At 52.0% G+C, this 17710-nt stretch overlaps 11 protein-coding genes across 11 annotated transcripts; 6 read left to right on the forward strand and 5 right to left on the reverse strand.

Moving 5' to 3' along the window:
- Positions 1 to 838: 838 nt before the first annotated feature.
- Positions 839 to 2237, reverse strand: CLAFUR5_06974 (AP-1 complex subunit mu-1; the record flags this gene model as incomplete). Its single annotated transcript, XM_047906122.1, has 2 exons — positions 839 to 919; positions 975 to 2237. 2 exons carry the CDS (start codon positions 2235 to 2237, stop codon positions 839 to 841), a joined length of 1344 nt encoding a protein of 447 aa, XP_047763717.1.
- A 316-nt stretch (positions 2238 to 2553) lies between these two features.
- Positions 2554 to 3409, forward strand: CLAFUR5_06975 (54S ribosomal protein L2, mitochondrial; the record flags this gene model as incomplete). Its single annotated transcript, XM_047906123.1, has 2 exons — positions 2554 to 2829; positions 2876 to 3409. 2 exons carry the CDS (start codon positions 2554 to 2556, stop codon positions 3407 to 3409), a joined length of 810 nt encoding a protein of 269 aa, XP_047763718.1.
- A 243-nt stretch (positions 3410 to 3652) lies between these two features.
- CLAFUR5_06976 (uncharacterized protein) lies at positions 3653 to 4342 on the reverse strand (the record flags this gene model as incomplete). The annotated part of the gene is made up of 1 exon (XM_047906124.1): positions 3653 to 4342. The coding sequence occupies one exon, from the start codon at positions 4340 to 4342 to the stop codon at positions 3653 to 3655; it is 690 nt and encodes a 229-aa protein (XP_047763719.1).
- A 348-nt stretch (positions 4343 to 4690) lies between these two features.
- CLAFUR5_06977 (uncharacterized protein) lies at positions 4691 to 5461 on the reverse strand (the record flags this gene model as incomplete). The annotated part of the gene is made up of 2 exons (XM_047906125.1): positions 4691 to 5273; positions 5319 to 5461. 2 exons carry the CDS (start codon positions 5459 to 5461, stop codon positions 4691 to 4693), a joined length of 726 nt encoding a protein of 241 aa, XP_047763720.1.
- Positions 5462 to 6056: 595 nt separating this feature from the next.
- On the forward strand, positions 6057 to 6476 carry CLAFUR5_06978 (uncharacterized protein; the record flags this gene model as incomplete). Its single annotated transcript, XM_047906126.1, has 1 exon — positions 6057 to 6476. The coding sequence occupies one exon, from the start codon at positions 6057 to 6059 to the stop codon at positions 6474 to 6476; it is 420 nt and encodes a 139-aa protein (XP_047763711.1).
- Positions 6477 to 6817: 341 nt separating this feature from the next.
- CLAFUR5_06979 (uncharacterized protein) lies at positions 6818 to 7045 on the forward strand (the record flags this gene model as incomplete). The annotated part of the gene is made up of 1 exon (XM_047906127.1): positions 6818 to 7045. The coding sequence occupies one exon, from the start codon at positions 6818 to 6820 to the stop codon at positions 7043 to 7045; it is 228 nt and encodes a 75-aa protein (XP_047763712.1).
- Positions 7046 to 7362: 317 nt separating this feature from the next.
- CLAFUR5_06980 (Beta-fructofuranosidase, soluble isoenzyme I) lies at positions 7363 to 9171 on the reverse strand (the record flags this gene model as incomplete). The annotated part of the gene is made up of 1 exon (XM_047906128.1): positions 7363 to 9171. One exon carries the CDS (start codon positions 9169 to 9171, stop codon positions 7363 to 7365), a length of 1809 nt encoding a protein of 602 aa, XP_047763091.1.
- A 353-nt stretch (positions 9172 to 9524) lies between these two features.
- On the reverse strand, positions 9525 to 9923 carry CLAFUR5_20053 (uncharacterized protein; the record flags this gene model as incomplete). The annotated part of the gene is made up of 1 exon (XM_059462903.1): positions 9525 to 9923. The coding sequence occupies one exon, from the start codon at positions 9921 to 9923 to the stop codon at positions 9525 to 9527; it is 399 nt and encodes a 132-aa protein (XP_059319028.1).
- Positions 9924 to 9992: 69 nt separating this feature from the next.
- Positions 9993 to 11159, forward strand: CLAFUR5_06981 (FAD-dependent monooxygenase asL6; the record flags this gene model as incomplete). The annotated part of the gene is made up of 2 exons (XM_047906129.1): positions 9993 to 10445; positions 10530 to 11159. 2 exons carry the CDS (start codon positions 9993 to 9995, stop codon positions 11157 to 11159), a joined length of 1083 nt encoding a protein of 360 aa, XP_047763206.1.
- A 2069-nt stretch (positions 11160 to 13228) lies between these two features.
- On the forward strand, positions 13229 to 13833 carry CLAFUR5_20054 (uncharacterized protein; the record flags this gene model as incomplete). The annotated part of the gene is made up of 3 exons (XM_059462904.1): positions 13229 to 13339; positions 13398 to 13461; positions 13517 to 13833. The coding sequence occupies 3 exons, from the start codon at positions 13229 to 13231 to the stop codon at positions 13831 to 13833; spliced, it is 492 nt and encodes a 163-aa protein (XP_059319029.1).
- Positions 13834 to 15873: 2040 nt separating this feature from the next.
- Positions 15874 to 17699, forward strand: CLAFUR5_06982 (uncharacterized protein; the record flags this gene model as incomplete). The annotated part of the gene is made up of 3 exons (XM_047906130.1): positions 15874 to 16281; positions 16306 to 17289; positions 17331 to 17699. 3 exons carry the CDS (start codon positions 15874 to 15876, stop codon positions 17697 to 17699), a joined length of 1761 nt encoding a protein of 586 aa, XP_047763208.1.
- Positions 17700 to 17710: the final 11 nt, after the last annotated feature.

The following is a 17710-nucleotide window of genomic DNA, read 5'->3' on the forward strand; positions in this document are numbered from 1 at the left end:
TCTATCTCATCGAAACTCCATTCGAGACGGCTGGGTCTTGCTGGCGCAACAAGAAGCTGCACAGATCTCGAGTGGGCTCACTACACGTAGTAGGCTTCTACAAGTGCCGCCTCGCAGCCCGCACAGGCGCTCAGAGAGATCGAGTTATGAGAATGAATTACCGGCGGACTACAGAATCCGCCAGCGAGAAAGGCGAGGACGCTTTTCAAGTGGCTTTCGGCACTGGAGGCCTTGGTCGTCTGCTGGATGAAGGGAGGGAAGTGGTTGTATAGTAAGACAGGCATGCCGGTTGCAAAGGGAATGGGCGTTGGAGGATGGGTGAAGCATTACCTGCATCGCGAATACGATATAGGTAGCATACACGAACTTCGCTCGTTATCAGCCACGCTGATATGTAAAGTCTGCCCTCAACATCACCTGTTGACTTCCTGCATCGCTGTTGTCGTCGCACCTTCGTCGTATACAGGGGAAAGTGATCCGAGACGTGCAGCCTGAGACCAATGCAGGCCAAGAGGCTACGAAGAAAGCTAAGTCTCAACCTAGGGCCCAGACCACCCGCGGCCGTGGCAGCACAGGCTTTGCGTGCGCTTCAATTGGAGGGAGAGTACGGGGCTCATGGGTCTGTCATAATTGCAAGAGCACGAACAGCCCATATACCGCTCCTCAGCTTTGCTCGACATGCACTCACTTCAAGTGCAAGTTAAGCTATACATATATGTAGTCAGGGACCGCCGACTAAGCGCAGCGAGGGCAAAGTGAATAGCCTGAGGATTGAGGTGCTAGCCTCGGACATGTGATTTTGTAGTGGCTGCGACTATTCGTGTGCTGCAAGGTATCATTATTGCACGTCCGGCAGTCTCACGGCAATATCTCCACTCTGTGTGATGTATCGCACCCATGGCAGGGATGGGTATTGTAGCTGCAGCATTGTCAGTCATTACTCCACCAGTCTTGGGGTTAGCGCAATAGCTTACCTTCGGCTCAATGATCTTCAGGTACCGGACCTGAATACCACTGGTCGTAAAGTATGGGATCTCAAACTTGACGTTGATCGGCCTCTTGCCCTTGCCGGTACCACCAACGCCGCCCATACTGCCACCAAAGCCACCCATCATGCCTCCACCTCGTTCCTCGTCACCTTTGACTGAAGGTAGACCAAGCTCGGCACGCATCAGGAACTCCTTGCCACCACCAAACTGCTTGATCTTCCACACGATCGAGCTCGTTTCGGGCGCGTAATGTACAGATCCAATGTTCGTCCGGAATCGGGGTGTGTCCGCATCGTCCGGCACAGGAATCGATATCTCGACATTGTTCGCTGTGCTTCGCCTCTTGAACTGTGCCTTCGCCTTGAGCATATACTCTATTCTCGATCCAGAATGTGACTCCACTATGCACTCCACCCAGATCAAAGGCTTGACTTGTGTATTCAGTCGATACGACATGAGCTCAAACTCTCCATCCGGTGGGATAAAGGAGATTGTCCTGTCGTTCTCGAATCGTGACAGCCTCACACATTGATGGAACTTGACATCCTCCATTTCCACGGCCTTTCCTCTGGTCGCTCGTCCAGTCGTCTCGAACATAACTTTGTCGTTCAATCCCAGGCGTAGCTCCGGCATACCAGAAAGATAGCACTTCATCTTCACTGCGCCCAGAATCTCAGATCGCAGCACATTGCCCTGACTCGACACCAGCAGGTTGAGCGACTCCACCACATCCAGGAAGACCTCGTTCTTGCGATATCTGATACCTTCGCTTCTCCACGACACAGCATTCGTCACAGCAATAGGAGGCCGTGCCTGCACTTCCAGTTTGTGCGATTCCTGAGTGATATATTCCTGCAAGATCTTACTCTCTGTCGTTTGTGGGTACCCAAAATCCATCATCTCGTCCAGCAATTCGTAAATGACAACAAAGTTGTCCCGTATCGACTCCTCCTCCAGTTCCTTGAAGTACTCGGTGAACACCTCGACGATCCGATGTAGGAATAGCAGAATCTCAGCTGCATTACTATTTCTTTTTGTCAAGGCGAGGAGGTAGAGGTTGTTGTGGCGGATGTATAGGTAGTTGATGCCGTCGTCGCTGAAGCAGGGTGGGACTGAACTGCTCTCTTCTTCGGCTTCTGACAGCAGGACTGGGAATTTCTCGACTGCTGACATGGGGATATCTCCTCTGTAGTTGCGGGCCAGAAGGGTCTTACCCTTGAGGTCGAGGAAGAAAACGGCGGAGGCCATGGTGGGGAGTTGGTGGGCGCAAGGCCCGGATCAGGTGTGCGTTGTTATTGTCGTTATGTCTTGTCGGTGAGGAAGTCACGGTCTGTGTTTGGTGTCCGAGGATGGTCTATGTCGAGTCCTTGTCGTGTGATATCTGGTCGTAATGTCGTGTTCGTTGCTTACTGCGGTCGTGTCAATTGGCGGTTATTGTTCTGCCTGGTGCACGGGATGATGTCCCTCCATTGACCAGCGGAGCAAGATCGGGGATGCGCTCGGGCCACAGTCATCTCAGTCGCGACTTCTACGACCGCACCCGCTCCTTCTCAAGCACTTTCATATGTTATCACCCATCATGCCTTCACTCATACGACCTGCGCCATCGATGGCAGCTCTTTCAGCATTAGAGTCCGCCCTCGCCTCATTCAGGATATCCACACCCACGATCGGCAAGCGACACGCATCACATCAAGCACAAGGACGAGCCAATGGCGCAAAAGACGGACCAGGAAAGCGTTTAGGAGCGAAGAAGACGGCAGGACAATATGTCGTGCCTGGCAACATTATATTCAAGCAACGAGGAACATCGTGGTTCCCAGGCGACAACTGTTTCATGGTAAGGAAGTTGCGATCTGTAAACGATCTCATGCTGACCAGGACAGGGCCGCGACCACACAGTACACGCCGGCGCCCCAGGCTACGTGAAATACTACCAAGATCCAGCCCGCCACCCCAACCGCAAATTCATCGGCATAGTCTTCGAACGACACCAGACCCTCCCACAAGCCGCAAACGCAGTCCGGCGACGAAAGTTAGGAATGCTCGCATACCGAATGCCCCAATCATCCGTCGAGGTCGAATCAGATTTGACCCACCCTCCCACATCAGAGAATGACGCAGCCATTCCTGCAACGCAGCCACGACAAAGATCAAACGATGCGAGAAGTGTGACATTGATGCGAGGAAAGAAGGGCGATCAGCATGAGGTGACGCTGCGTTTAAAACCAGGAGGTTTCTACAGACAGGCGAATTGGGAAATTGGACGGGCGGCGGAGAAGAGTAAGGCGGCGATGATGGTGCAGCCTTTTAAGCCGAATGATCGGTTCGCGGCGTGGAGGAAGAGTAATAAGAGGAAGGCGAAGAATATCGAGAGGAGAGCAATGGGCAGAGGTGGGAAGAAGAAGGCGAAGAAATGAGCGGAAAAGCCATCGATCTGAGGTATTGCATGACAGTACACAGCTTCTCAACCCGAACGCAATGAGGTCCTCGGACGCCTCAACTTTTTGGCGATATTCCACCTGCTCGTTCCCCGATCCAAGCCACTACACCTGCAGTGTGAAGAATTAACTCCACTCGTCTGCGGTATGTATTGATTGCCACGTGTAGTCTCGAGCTTTAGACTGATCCCGGCCTGTCTTCCACTACCCAGGATGGAAGCGTCAGGCCAGATGACCGCTCACCTGACTGCGTCCATCCGCAAGGAGGTCGCGATTCTCCTGCTCATGCTTCCGCTGCATCCCATCGTTCTTCGCCGTCCACTTCCCGATCACATCCAGAAGATCTGACCATTTTCGGAAGAGATCCTCCAGTCTCTGATCTCCGTCAAAACGCCACTTAGCCATCATCTTCTGAGCCGGGCCCACAGGCACGGTCCTGTTGGCCATCTGAATATGAAACACGACTTGGATTGGCCTTGAATTCGTCGCAGAGCTCATCTTCATCCGACGCCAAGACGCTTGGACTCGGTCGCCGCCTACTCGGTGGAATCGTGCTAGGCTTTCTTTCAGGCTCCGGATTGAAATCCCTGTTCCGGGCATTCTTTGAGTGACAACGCCGCAACCGTTGTGGTGATGTTCCATGAGCTCTTCGTCATATGCCATGTATCCATAGGTTCCGAGCCTTGCCATTAGCCACTCGACGGCCTCGTAAGGTCGGTTCTCCTTGCATGGCGAGAGGAACATGAGACGCCGGACTTTCGGCGACCCCTCGATGGTGTTCTTGAAGTCGCGGCTGACTCGGAGAAGCTTGAAGTACTGCTCTGGATGGCTGTAGGTATCTCCCATGTGAAGAAGGATGTTCTCGAGGAGCTCTGGAATGGCGAGGACTCGCGCACATGCGGTGGTCGACATGATCACTGGAGCTGGTGATGGTGTTAGCTGATGATATCTTTCGTCGCAAGCGAATAATCATGCTACACACAGATTGAGAGTATGTTGAAGTGGATGCCGAGTGGTGGAGGTGGAGGTGGAGGTGCGGTGGAGGTGGTATACACTGGTTGGGTGCTATCATGATGACGATGAAATGTCTTTGATTCATGAGGTTGGAAAGTGAGAGATAGTGGACTCGCCACGATCATGTGCCAGACCGGCGTGCACAGGATATCACAAGATCGGATACCGCACACAATTTGCAGATGCTCGAAGTCTCCACTCAAGTTTGAGCCCCCGCGTTGGTTATGCTCTTGCAGAAGTGCACACTCACTTAACGAACCCCCGAAGTCTTCGCTTGCTCTCGCTCACTCGTTCCATATCTTCCCTTCTACGCTTTCGGTCCAGCTCCTCGAAGAAATTAGCCTCGGTCCACAGCGCCTCCAATAGCTGGACAAATCTATCGAAAAGAGCTCCAAGGCTTGCGTCCGCTTCGAAATGCCACTTGACACATTGAGGGAATGGCGTGTTCGAGTTGCCGATGATGACATCGAATTTGACCTCGATAGGGTGGTCGTTGCCGCTCCGGCTCACCCTCATGCGACGCCATGAGGATTCTGGACGGGCGGCGCCAGCGGTCGAGAAGTATGAAAGTTTGTTCGATATCCTGGAGAGGTTTTGGCACCGACCCCGGATGTCACACGTCAAAATGTCGCCCATCCAGTAGACAGCGCGGCGAGATCCATTTGCACCCGTCTCGACAGTTATCTCAGCATCAAACTTTGGGTTCAGCATCCAGTCGACGAACCACTCGACCGGGCAATGTTGCCACTGGTTGTCAACTTGGAGCTGGGGATCAACCGGCGCCAGGTACATGAGACGCTTGAGCTTGAGGGATCCCTCGATAGTATTCCTGAAGGTCTTGTTGACACGGAGTCAGATGAAAAGCGATCTTGACGGCTGCAGGAAGAACCGCTTTTTGTAGTCTTGGCTGAATTGGCTGAAGAGCTTTTGGATCCTCCGATTGTTGCCGACCTGGAAAATAATGTTTTCGAGGAGTTCTGGAATCGCGAAGACCTTTGAGGCGGCTATAGGTACCATAGTGATCGACGCTGGTGAAAGTGTCAATAAAGCACAAGACCTCTGTTGTAAGACCATTGCACTTACAGCTCGAGGAGTCCGAAGTGGTGAGGTATGTGGTGGTGTGTGGGATGTTGTTACCGTGGAAAAAGGCGAGACTTGTTGTTGGTGATGTGCGGACTTCTGATGAAAACGCGCGCAGGAGTGAGAGTGAGTTGTGATGCACGAGCTACGTTAGCGCGTTTCAGGATATTTGCACGTGCAGCAAGAGCTCCACACTAAGGAGAAGAACATTCACATGTTCAGGCACACGAGCGAGCTCAAATCACTTGCATCAGGCCCACACTAGCACTACAGAAACCCTAGGATCTTAGGCACGGCAGCTGCTGAGACATCTTGAGGTGCTTCTTGAGCAGGGCTAATCTTCTTTGTCTGCCAAACAAACATCAAGATATCTCATGCGCCGACATGACCGCGAAGATGGACACCATTCTTTGGCCCTGAGCCAACAAGAGACATGTAGCAAACATTGATGACTCCCCAACACTGCTACAATACAGCCCATAGCCAACACTGATGAGCATTCTGAATACCAACAGTGTCAATCAACATCACAATGGACGACCTCAAGATCAACCCGCAGGAAACAACACCACTCGGAACCCACGAAAGGATCTCCGCCGTTTTATGCCTGATTATCATCCTATCGACTTTCAGCATGATGCTCAACAACATGTGGCTATGCAATAACAAGACCCTCTACAAGTTGATGACAGCGCTCTTCACAACGGCTAGCGTGGCACTCACTCTCATCAACATCATTTATCGCGACAACCCTCGTCTGTGGACTCTTTCTAAGGGTATCCTCACAGTGGTGGGTCGCTTGCTGATTGCATGGGCTGTGTCATGGCTCGCAAGGCTGTATCTTGGGGCAGGGGTCATTGTCGATGTTTTGTTCTGGTACCTCGTCAAGTTGGCGTTGCTTCCGCCGCAGGTTGTGGAGATCTTGAAGCGGGTTCAGGCCGAGGGACAGTGAGCAAAAAATATGTGGCTGCAATTTGAAGAAATGAGGTTTTGTGGCGCGAAGATTAATTCATAGGGGTAGCGGATGCTAAGCCAAAGTCTTCCGAATCGTGACAGGATGCTTTATGGGTATAGACAGCTTGTTATCAATCTGTCCAAGACGTTTGATTCCAGTATGTGCCTGGCCATGTACGGGCGGCCGATGTCAGTGTGCTAAATGCAGAGAACATTCCACTCTTTGTTCAAATTTCAGAACGATACACAGCAAACGCAGTGTTCAGCCTGCTGTCTCCCATAAGTTCAGCTCATTGACCTGCTTCGGTATCATGACAATCATCTGTCTCACCATCAGCAATGGCAGAGAACAATAACATGAACGACAATGACAACGGCCACGGCGACGAAAACATCCAACCACCCCAAGACCCTTTCGAAGCCCAGCAAGCAGAGCAACTGCAGCAACAGGTCCAACAGGCAGATAGGGCAGCAGACATGCTGCGCGGCGTCACAATATCCGCAGCTATAAGCATCCTGTGCGACGCCATCTGGCCAGAAGTGACGCGCAAACTATGGCTGGAGTGATCATGCTCGCTATGACAGCATACGGCAATGGCCTTTGGCGCTTCGCCGATGCCGAAGAACTGATAGCTATGGACGACCAAACTTTCTTTAGTTACATGGTGGCAATAATTGTGGTGGGAGTGGTGTCTCTTCGGCTAGCGTGGAACCCTCATGCTGCGGTCTGTTTGCTGTCGGGTTGGGTGGCTCTGATGTGGATAGCTATTGCTTGGATCGGGCAGGGTGGTGTTAGATGGCTGTGGAGCCGTTGATCTCCTCAGAGTCATGAGGAGCGAGAGGTGAATGTAGCTGTGCTTCGAAGTTCAGAGGGTATCAAGGTATCAGTTGCCTACGTACAATTCGTACCCAGTCGGCAAATACGGATTGTCAAACTCAATGTGCGTCTCATAGTATGCATCCTGGACCAGTGGCGAACTCGCATTCAAAGACCTCTCGGGCCACACATTCAACTCCATCTCCCAGAACTTGACGCTCCTCACAATGTTACTCCCATCATGACTGACGAGCGCAGCCCCAAGGGCATCTGCTCTAGATGGATAAATCCGGGAAGTCATGGCAAAGCGGTCATTGACGAAGATCTCCGGCAGGCTGCCATCGACGAAGAAGTCCATCGTAATGTCTTCGGTAGTGCCGTTGGCATATGTGTACGGCTCGAAGTGTCCGACGAAAGTGGTTTTGATGAAGTTCGTGATCAGCGAGGACCGGCTGCGATCGAGCACGATGGAGGAGTTGGCTGAGTAGTAGCGGATCTCGGCGTACTCTTCTCGGTTTGGACTTGCGCGAACCTGGACGCCGATATAACTGTTGTTGTGAACAGCTGATGGCGGTGTGAAGGTCGTTTGCAGATGGAAGTGAGAGCTGTTTATGCTGTCGAAACCCGTTCTTCCGCTCAGATCCAATGCACTGGGCTTGAGGTCTTGCTCCTCGCCATGAATTGCCTCAACGACCTCAGAGAGCGGATGTTGAGCCACGGTGGTGACGGTATATGTCCTGTTATCAGAGCTTGCCTCCCAGATCTCGGGCCCGTCACATATACCGTCCTTTGGTGGAAGGACATTATGCGACTTCAGAATGTACAGCTCGCGCGGTAATCCCAGCGAGCCTTGGAAGCCTTGCTGGATCAAGCCAGTGTTGTTGAGATCTTCATCACTCCAACCCCAGACGACTCTGCGATCATTCTTCGAATCGTAGAATTGGTTCAGAGCATAGGCTTTGCCCCAGTCGAGAACACCAGAAGCCTGCACTTCGAATTCAGCGGAGCCATTAGCACGTCTGTGCACATCTCCGAGGACGAACAGCGACCAGTGCTCAAGCGGATGCCAGGTGTCGTTGTAACCTTCGGCGCCGAATGGAACGATCCACTTGGTAGTGTGACCATCGCCCCCGTACTTCACTTTCTCGACTTCATCGAAAAAGCCAGCTAGCTCAAAGTTGGCGCCATAGTTGCCAGTCTTTGTACGATCTCCACCCCAGGTGTAGTTGATTGGAGGCTCCCAGAGAGCACCTTCGAAAGTCCAGTTGGTGAGGTCGTGCGAGTTTGCCGAAAACAGCGGTATGCGCGGACCAACCTCGCGTATACCGCTACCCATCACCAGATACCATTTGCTTCCCTCTTCACGGCCCAGGATCTTGTCGAGCCTCGCGTTTGGCGCAAAGACAGGATCTCGCAGACCAGTAACATTCCAGCCACCAGGCTGTCCGTTGAGCCAGGGGTTGCCTTCCCACTTCTGCCAAGTAATACCACCGTCAGAGGATGTTGCAATGTTCTGGGTCTCGGTAGCATATGGCGGTCCAAGCTCGTAAGGCTTCTTCCAATTGTCCGGAAGCAGGACATCTCCTGAGTACATTAAGGTAAGATTGCCGTCCTGATCGCCATTGAGATTCGTAGCATAAGCGCCTCCAGAGAAAGCACCAAGCCAGTCATACGAAGGCACAGAATAGTTGCTAGGCTCAATCGCCACAAAACTACGATGATCCCATCCACCGACGTCGGTCCAGGTGATCAGATCCTTGGACGTGGCATGGCCCCAGCTTGTATTGCCAAAGTTGAGGTGCTGCGGAAAAGACTGGTAGAAGATGTGGTATGTGTCTCGATCAGGATCGTACATCGGACCGCACGGGTCGTTCATATGGCCATTCGGTGTCAAGACGGTAGGCGCCAGAACGGCGCTGCTCGTGCTTCCCTCAAACGCTGCCTGTTCATGACAAGTAATGCAAGTCAACAGACCGGTGTGAAGTATATCGGTATTTGGCGGCGTTTTAGCCCGAAGCAGTGTCGGACACTTTGCGGTGGTATTTGGAGCCTCTGTGCAGGATATCCCACGACTTGTCCCAGGACTGTGTACGGTTCTCTTGATCCGGCGACTTATATCGGAATCCCTCTTCTTGGGTATGGATCTGATTGATGCCTTCTCGACACCACCGCCGTGAAGTATTGACGGACTTTACAGCGGGATCCCATGTCTCGTTTCCAGGACTCTTGCTATTCGGCGTGGGTCTCTGGGAGCCAACGATGAGTATCCGACATGTTCGCGATGCCTTTGATCTCTGGTCCAAGTAAGCAAAGCAAAGCTGCGCGTCCGTGGAAGCAATATCGTGGCTGCGATCGAGGTCTCAGAGGCTGAGCCGTGTCTGGCACGCAACAGCGGTTGTAAGTAGCTCGCTGGCTTCCGAGTGCTGCTCGAAGATTCGCTTGATGAGCATGATGCGAAGCAAGAACAAATGTCAAGTGTTGTTGACCTCGTCGAGCATCCATCTGGAGGATTCCAAGACCCGAAGCCGAGCCAATGACATTGCACCACAGGAGTATCAAACATCGCAACGTCGTCACCGACAACAACATCATGGCAGTTCTAATGACGAGACCTCGCAATGGAAGCATCTATAAGACGCCAAGACCCGCCATGTGTGCTCAAAATGTATCCCGGCAACCACTTCTCAGTCTGCAGACATGCCACCTCTCAACATCTTGATCATCGGCTGCAGTGTTGCAGGACCTACATTAGCTACCTTTCTACTCCTGAGTCCGCTGCCGCCAGACCAGAAGCCGCATATCACCATTCTTGAGCGTTCTTCAGCCCCGAGGACAAACGGCCAGAACGTTGACATTCGAGGTGCCGGAGTTACGATTATTCGCAAACTGGGCCTGGAGTCTGTGATTCGTGACTCTACCACGGGTGAGGAGGGTGTGCAATGGGTGGGTGCAAGGAATCAGGTCTGGGCGTCCTTCGCTGCGGACAAGACTGGCAAGACACAGGGACCCACGGCCGACATTGACATCATGAGAGGACGACTGGCCGAGCTCATTTACAACCGCAGCAAGCAGGCTAGTGAGAAGGTGCAGCAGAGCGGTGGAGCAGGGATAGAGTACATCTTCGGAGACTACCTCGACTCCATCGATCAGGTAGGCGACAAAATCAAGGTCCATTTCGCTAAGAGTGGCGAACATTGAGACTATGATCTTGTTGTAGGTGCAGATGGCTTGCAGAGCTCCACAAGGAAGATGGTTTGGGGAGACGACAGCGAGAATAACCATGTGAAACGACTTGATGCTTTTGGAGCTTTCTTCAGCATGCCTCGTGGACCGACTGAAACTATGTGGCGTCGTTGGTACCATGCAGCGGGACGACGTGGGATCATGGTTCGTCCCGATCAGCAGATAGGCAAGTCAACAGTCCTAATGACAATCGTCAACGACAAAGACGAGCGACTGGCAGAAGTCTCGCAAGGGGGCACACTGGCACAGAAAGCACTCATGAAAGCATATTTTGATGATTCTGGATGGGAGAACGAACGCATCTTGAAAGAAATGGCCGACACTGACGACTTCTACTACGGTATCATCGCTCAAGTGCACATGGAATGGTGGAGTAAAGGACGAGTTGTCCTTCTGGGCGACGCTGGATACTGCGCTTCACCCTTCTCTGGTATGGGAACGACACTGACGCTTGATGGGGCGTACAATCTTGCTGGCTCTCTCCTGAGGCACCCTAACGATCACGATGCCGCTTTCAACTATTACGAGACAGCTATGCGCCCGATCGTAGAGAAGACCCAGAAGCTGTGCCGGGCATGCCTCACATCCTCCACCCTGAGACTGCATGGGGCGTATGGCTAACTCACGTCGTTATCTACGTGCTGGACTGGACTCAGCTGCAAAAAGTCATATTCATGCTCAAAGGCCCGCCAGCCAATGCAGTGCACGTGGAAGACTTTGGCTTCGAGCAGATGCCAGACGCGCAACACTAATGATTCTTGACAGCTAGATCGTGGTTGTACAATACTGCAACGACCACGAAGTAATGACAAGCCTGTGAGCCGCAGGCAGCCCGTTTCCAAATGGTAGCTTCACGATCTGGTGCAGCATAGTCCGCGCTCTGCCGACCCGGCTTCCTCGCAAACCTTCCAGCCTTTGGCTTCACGTCGTCGAAAGACTGCCACAATTATTGTTGCCACGCCACGCTTAGCTCCGAACGACTGTTGCTCAGCCACGGAACATGTGAGCTGCACACGTTGCCTATTCTATCCCGCAAAAGGGTCGGGACAATCTAGGGAAGTTAAGTCTAAATCGCGAGCTCCTCGAAATCGAGAAATACCTCTTTCTACGTCGCGCGTACGCTATTCTACTTACTACCTTACGATATATACGCCGTTCGAATCGCCTCGCTATCGCCGTTCTAGCGTACCTCTTTTTACGTTTATACGACCTATATCGGTTCGGCGCTATCTAAGGATATCGACTTCGATACTACGACCTAGCGCGTACCGAGTCGACTATATACCCTTACGATACCTATACCGATCGATTCGCCGTATCTTAAAGAGCTAGTTACGCTATATAGTATATAATATAAAGACGTCGACGTCCGGCGCTACGAGTACTATTTAAGAAAGTCGAAAGAGAGGTTGTTTTTAGACAAATGTAGAGCTAAGTATTCTAAACGCGAAGCTTACGCGAGATTTCTCCTTACTTCGACTACTTATTATATAGTCGCTATATACTTATATATTACTATAGCTATATCGTTAAGACGGCCTCGCCGAGACGAGTATAACGAATAGCTTTATATATATATAGCGTATATATAGCGTACGCGCCGGGTAGGGCGCTTTTTTACGATCTTAAGTTTAGTCGTTTTAAAATTCGAAGTTGTCGCGTCCCTTTTGCGGGGTTGAATAGACTAGTGCCGGCGAAGACCGCGACATCGAAGCCTAAATTCAGTCCTGCAGTACCTCGCACTAGCGACGATTGGGAGTACTTCAATGGTGTTTGGGTAGTTCGTATCTCACACTACCAAAGCAATGTATCTTTGGGGGCTTGTGGGTAACACTGCATACAAGGAGACAAACGCACGCGCTTTTGCTGTACCGGTGCAAGATCGAGCTGCATCGTCCACTACGAGAGATCGACTGAACTCAAAACTTACTTTCAACCTTAGGTCCAGCGCGCCAGGATGGCCTCTGTCTTGGCCAAGGGGTGGAGCAAAGGACGACACATGTGCTGCAGCACTACTTGAGACATTCTTCCGGCGACCTCCGCGAAGCTGAATATCACCTGGACTGTGGCCAAGCCAAGCTTGCGAGCCTTCGTACCTCCTCTCCACCTTTGGTGAGCGTTAGCCACCCTGCGATGCCAGATCAGCTGTCACCTTAGCAGTCTAGCTTCAACAATACTCAGCAAGTCAATCGCTCTTCCGCTGTAGTCACTCGCGCTCTCTCCACGGCTAGGCTGGCTGTACAATGACCAAGGACTTTCCACACCGGTACCCAGTGTCTTGTCGCAGGGTAGGAATGCTCCTCTAGCACACTCGCGTCTTGGTCAATGGATACAAGCAAGCTGATTGGGTCCGTCCCTTGGATTTGCCAAACTGACATGGAAGGACTAACGTGGAGACTCGTCAAAGCGCTGCAGCAGCGTGAAGATAAGGAAACGAGGAGCAAGTCCCAAGCCACACTCGCGACTTCAAGAACCCATCGTGCTACGCGGTCATGACACCTGGCAGGAGATCTACCGCGAACGTGGACTGTATCGAGAGTATAAAGCAGCCTCGAGCCCACGAGAGACTCCTCCCATCAGCATAGTAACTTCGCTCGAGCCACCTCAGCTCTCTTGGTCGGTGATACACCTTCAGGTTTCTTCCTTACAACCACTCCTCAAGCCATCACACACGACTGTCGACTTACAAAATGCAATACATATCGCTGCTCATCGCATCGTTGGCTACCAGCGCCCTGGCTTATCCCAGTTTGAAGCGACAGTCTGGCGTCAACCCACCTTGCCAACAAGGTGACGAGCTGGTGCATCAGATCACCGCCTTCTCAAGCATCAAGTACTACCACTAACGAGTGTGTACAGGCCTGCTATGCTGCTGAAAATGATGCGGCTACCATCACGGGAGCTGCTTGTGAGCTCAACGTCTGTTAGTGCTCTCCGTAATGCAACGGCGTCAACGACTGTTACTGATACCAGACCAGTGGGTAAGAACTGTGGTAATCAGCTCAATATGTGTTGCAATGTGAACCAAAATTTGAGTCGCGACCTTTCCCAGTCAAGTCTGATGCTGACTATATCTAGGGCACCATTAATGTCAATCTTGCTTGCGTTGCTGTCCAGTTGTGAGCATACCTTCAGGGTAAAGGCAAGATCGCTACTTGTGGAGTATATCCTCACGATCTCGGATGCTCACGACGAGCAGTGCTATATGGGTTGGCTTGTCAGGTACTCCAGCCGATGCCCATCTACACATGCTTTCTACCGCAAGTTGAGCATTGGGTATCTCAACTTGACATGAAGATCATTCTCGATACTCGGCTATACAGATTGAAGCTATGCAGAAACACACCATGATTGCAGATGAAATCCCCGTTTGCATAGCAGCTCCTGGAAAAGTCGTCCGTGTTCTCGCCTTGCGAGCACTGCCATATGCGATCGATCGCACATAAATGTTCTTGGCGACATGACCACTAGAACCTCGGGTTTGAGCTTCGGTCAGGTGTGACTGACTACATTCTACATTGTAGGCTCACGAGATGTCCTCCCGGCGGAGTCCGCGAAGCTGAGCCCCAAGTGCCAAGCTAGGCTCGTGAGCCGTTGTGCTCTCGTGTGTAATGCACGCATGAAGTTTACCGCCAGGAGACCAAAAATACCATGACCACAACACTCAGATGGCCACTGGTCGAGCTGACGTGGACCAGACTGTACGAGCGCATGTCGATGACATTCCCGTTGCGGTACACCAAGCAAGGATCGTACCATCAACAAGATTTCATGCCGATGTAGCGTTCTTGGACACTATGCTCAATGCCATCAGCATCTATATCAAGGCGCTGCATGGCTGTGATGTGTCGGATGGACGTGGTCCTACAGATCGGCAAGAGGATCAAGGTACTATCAATGTCAATGTTGCTTGCATTGCAGTCCAGTTGTGAGCATACCCTCAGAGCATAGGACAAGACTGGTGCCTGCGAGCTACTGTTGGCGTCACATGGCCACAAAGGGCAAGGCTTGATAGGGTGATTTGTGAGGTACTCTGGCCGGGTTGCTCATCACTAGATGTGGTTTCTATCTCCTGAATCAGACCGAGTGGACCATCGGGTGTCGTTTGCGGTTAAGCGCGCTGCAGGGTCTGAGCTAGATAAGATCACCCGTCTCTTGAGACTGCGATTCCAACTTCTCGCAGTCATTAACACCATCGAATATAAAATGATATGCTGAAAGGCCTCCGTCCTTATTGAAATGAGCGAAGGGTAGCACCCGCAGCTCGAGAAAAAATTGTTCGCTGTCGCATGTGCATACGTTTCTCACGTGCTCGGAGGGAGATTCACCGCGCCGGGGCTAAGAAGCGAGCCAATCAAATAACTGCAAGCTGTTTCAGGCCAGTTATGTAGACGACAGCTCGAATCTCGAAGAGAGGGCAGAGTGGACCCACGGAAGCACGGATAGCGATATCCGAGGTTTTGAAAGAGGTGGTGGAGCTTTGCCGAAGAACCCCGGATAGCTTTCATCCTAAGACCCACACTACTGAGCACGGATCTCTCCCTTCGCGGCGCTTCGAAGGCAGGTAGCAGAGTCTGATTGTTATTCTCGCTCCGGGCGCTTAGAGGGTACGCTCGAGTGCTCGCAAGCTCGCACGTCGCGACCCTCACCACGCGCCCTTCGCTCAATTACCGCTGTCTTCCGCTTCTCATGTATACAGAACTTCCTCACGTCTGAATGTCGAGTAGACCGAAACGTCCTTGCAGATCGGTACAGTTTTGCTACTGCATGGATGACTCAGGCAACTACGATTTGTCGACCTCTGTTTTTGTCACCTCATCTTTCTCTTTCCTTCGACAATGCCATGCCTGCACAAGCCACGGCATCCACTCCTTGAGCCAGACTATCCACATGGGATCGAATAACCGGTTTCAGACGCTACCGCCATGATACTTGCTTCGATCTCGACCTAGACGCTGTGAAGTGTGTCATAGGTATGAATACTGCTGTCTTTCTTGGTTCGCGGAATCAAAGTGCCTGCATCCGCTCTACGATGCAGGACCTCTCGCGTTCGTTCGAGGAAGGCTGTCCATTCTGCACAATCCTGCAGGTCTGCTGTGTACAGCTGGGTGGGTCCCATTATGACCCGAGGTCGGAGCGCGAGGTAGATATCACGTTTCTCGAAGGGCGTATTCTGAGCATCTGGTTGCAGAACGATGTAGGACATGTGGATCCACTTGAGCCCTCTGGCATTTGGTTGGAGCTTTTTACACTGCCTGGTAGGGCTCTTTCAAATTACTGCTTCTGCAGCCTTTTGCTAATCAGAGACAATGCAGGCAGTTCCTGTCCACTTCCGATGCTGGGCAATCTCGTGGAATATTCTGATCCTGTCACCGGCACGTTCCCTATGGTTGGAGGTCCTGCTCGCGTTGTTCTCGTGGATCCGGCATCGCGCAAGTGCACGAATATGAACAAGACTTGGACAGACCATTGTGACAGCGCCCATCCCTTCTGTAAGAACGAAGAGCACAGTGCCGAAGGCGAGACCATTTTCAATCCGCATCCTCGGCTTCTCATTCGTGTTGGTACTGGCCCTGAAGACATCCACTTGGAAGAGACTCGCCAGCGGCATCTAAAATATGCTGCTCTCAGCTACTGCTGGGGACGGACGGGCGGCCTCAAGCTTGAGCGCTCGAATGTTCAAGATCTGAAACGGAGATTACCGTGGTCACAGCTGGTCAAGGTCCACCAGGACTCCATACATGTCTCCCACAATCTTGGCATATAGTATCTTTGGGTCGATGCTCTTTGCATCGTTCAAGACGACCCCGGAGAGCAGATCGCCGAGATTATGAGCATGGCTTCGATCTATGCGAATGCATACATTACCATCGCAGCCTCGACCAGCCTCGGTGGTAATACTGGACTCTTCCAAACGCGCCAGCCTACTCTTAGACTGTCCAACATGGAGCACGACGGCAATACATTTGACTTGTATGCTCGTGAATCGCTGGAACACGTTGCTTTCGATTATGAGTATGATGCTCTGAACCCCGAGAATGCTAGATTATGGATCGGCCCTAATGCTACAGTTCGACGCCATTTTCCACTATTCACGCGTGGGTGGGCATGGCGGGAGCGCCTGTTGAGTCGGCGAATCATTCACTTCACTAGGCACGAGCTGGTATGGGAGTGTCTGGGCAGTACCTCATGCGAGTGTGGCGCCATGGACGAATTCGTTGGGAGTCAGGCTTTGCGAGAGCGTCGATTTGCGTTCGGGGTGCCTCAAGATGTCGAGGTGCGATGTGGACTGATGGAAAGAAGTCGCAAGCTCGCAAAGCATTTGAGCCTCTCCAGCGAGACTACCTCAGTGAACTTTTCCAGTTTCACCGAAAGATGGGACTACGCCTTGATGTACACCATTATGGGTTCTGCAGCGGACAAGTTGTTCTCCACTTATGATGCAGAGCACTACGAGCGCTGGCGGGATGTGATCAGTCAGTTCTCAAGACGGAATCTGACGTACGAGAGTGACGTTTTCCCTGCCGTCTCCGGTCTTGCGGAAGTTTGGATTGCTCGGCACCAAGATTGCGGTGAATATCTTGCCGGACTATGGAAAGCTGATCTCATGAGAGGATTACTCTGGATTTGCGTTGATCAATATGAGCGCTCCGACACTGGTCGTCCGTCTCAATATCGGGCACCCACGTGGAGCTGGGCTAGCGTGCGTCGTGCTATCAATTGGCTGCGAGCCTCCGACACCAGAGATCCCGTGTATCACGCAACCATCAACCGGGCTTTCTGCTTGCCTAGAACTACATCTTCGGTGAAGTCACTGAAGGTCACATCGAAGTATCCGGACGAGCTCTGACAGCAACTGTAACTAGCTGCGGCGATACAGATGCTTGCTTCAAGCCTGTGGGTTCTAAAGCAAGTGACCCCTCGGAGCACTTCTCGCCAGATTCTTTCCCAGACGTTCGAGAACTGATCGGGCATGAAAGTCTCTGCCTTCACTGGGCTACAGACAAGATCGACGCTAGGACAGGATCCGGCTGGGATCGCTGCCTGATATTGAAGGCTTGCACAGCTACATCGAGCACTTTTGTAAGAATCGGCATTACGGAAAGGCTGCTCGAGGAACGTAAGTCGCTCCTTCAGCCCTGTAATATCAGAATTATTTAGGGCAGCATTGC

The sequence above is a fragment of the Fulvia fulva genome, chromosome 6, assembly GCF_020509005.1.
Source record: "Fulvia fulva chromosome 6, complete sequence".
Taxonomy (NCBI): Eukaryota; Fungi; Ascomycota; class Dothideomycetes; order Mycosphaerellales; family Mycosphaerellaceae; genus Fulvia; species Fulvia fulva.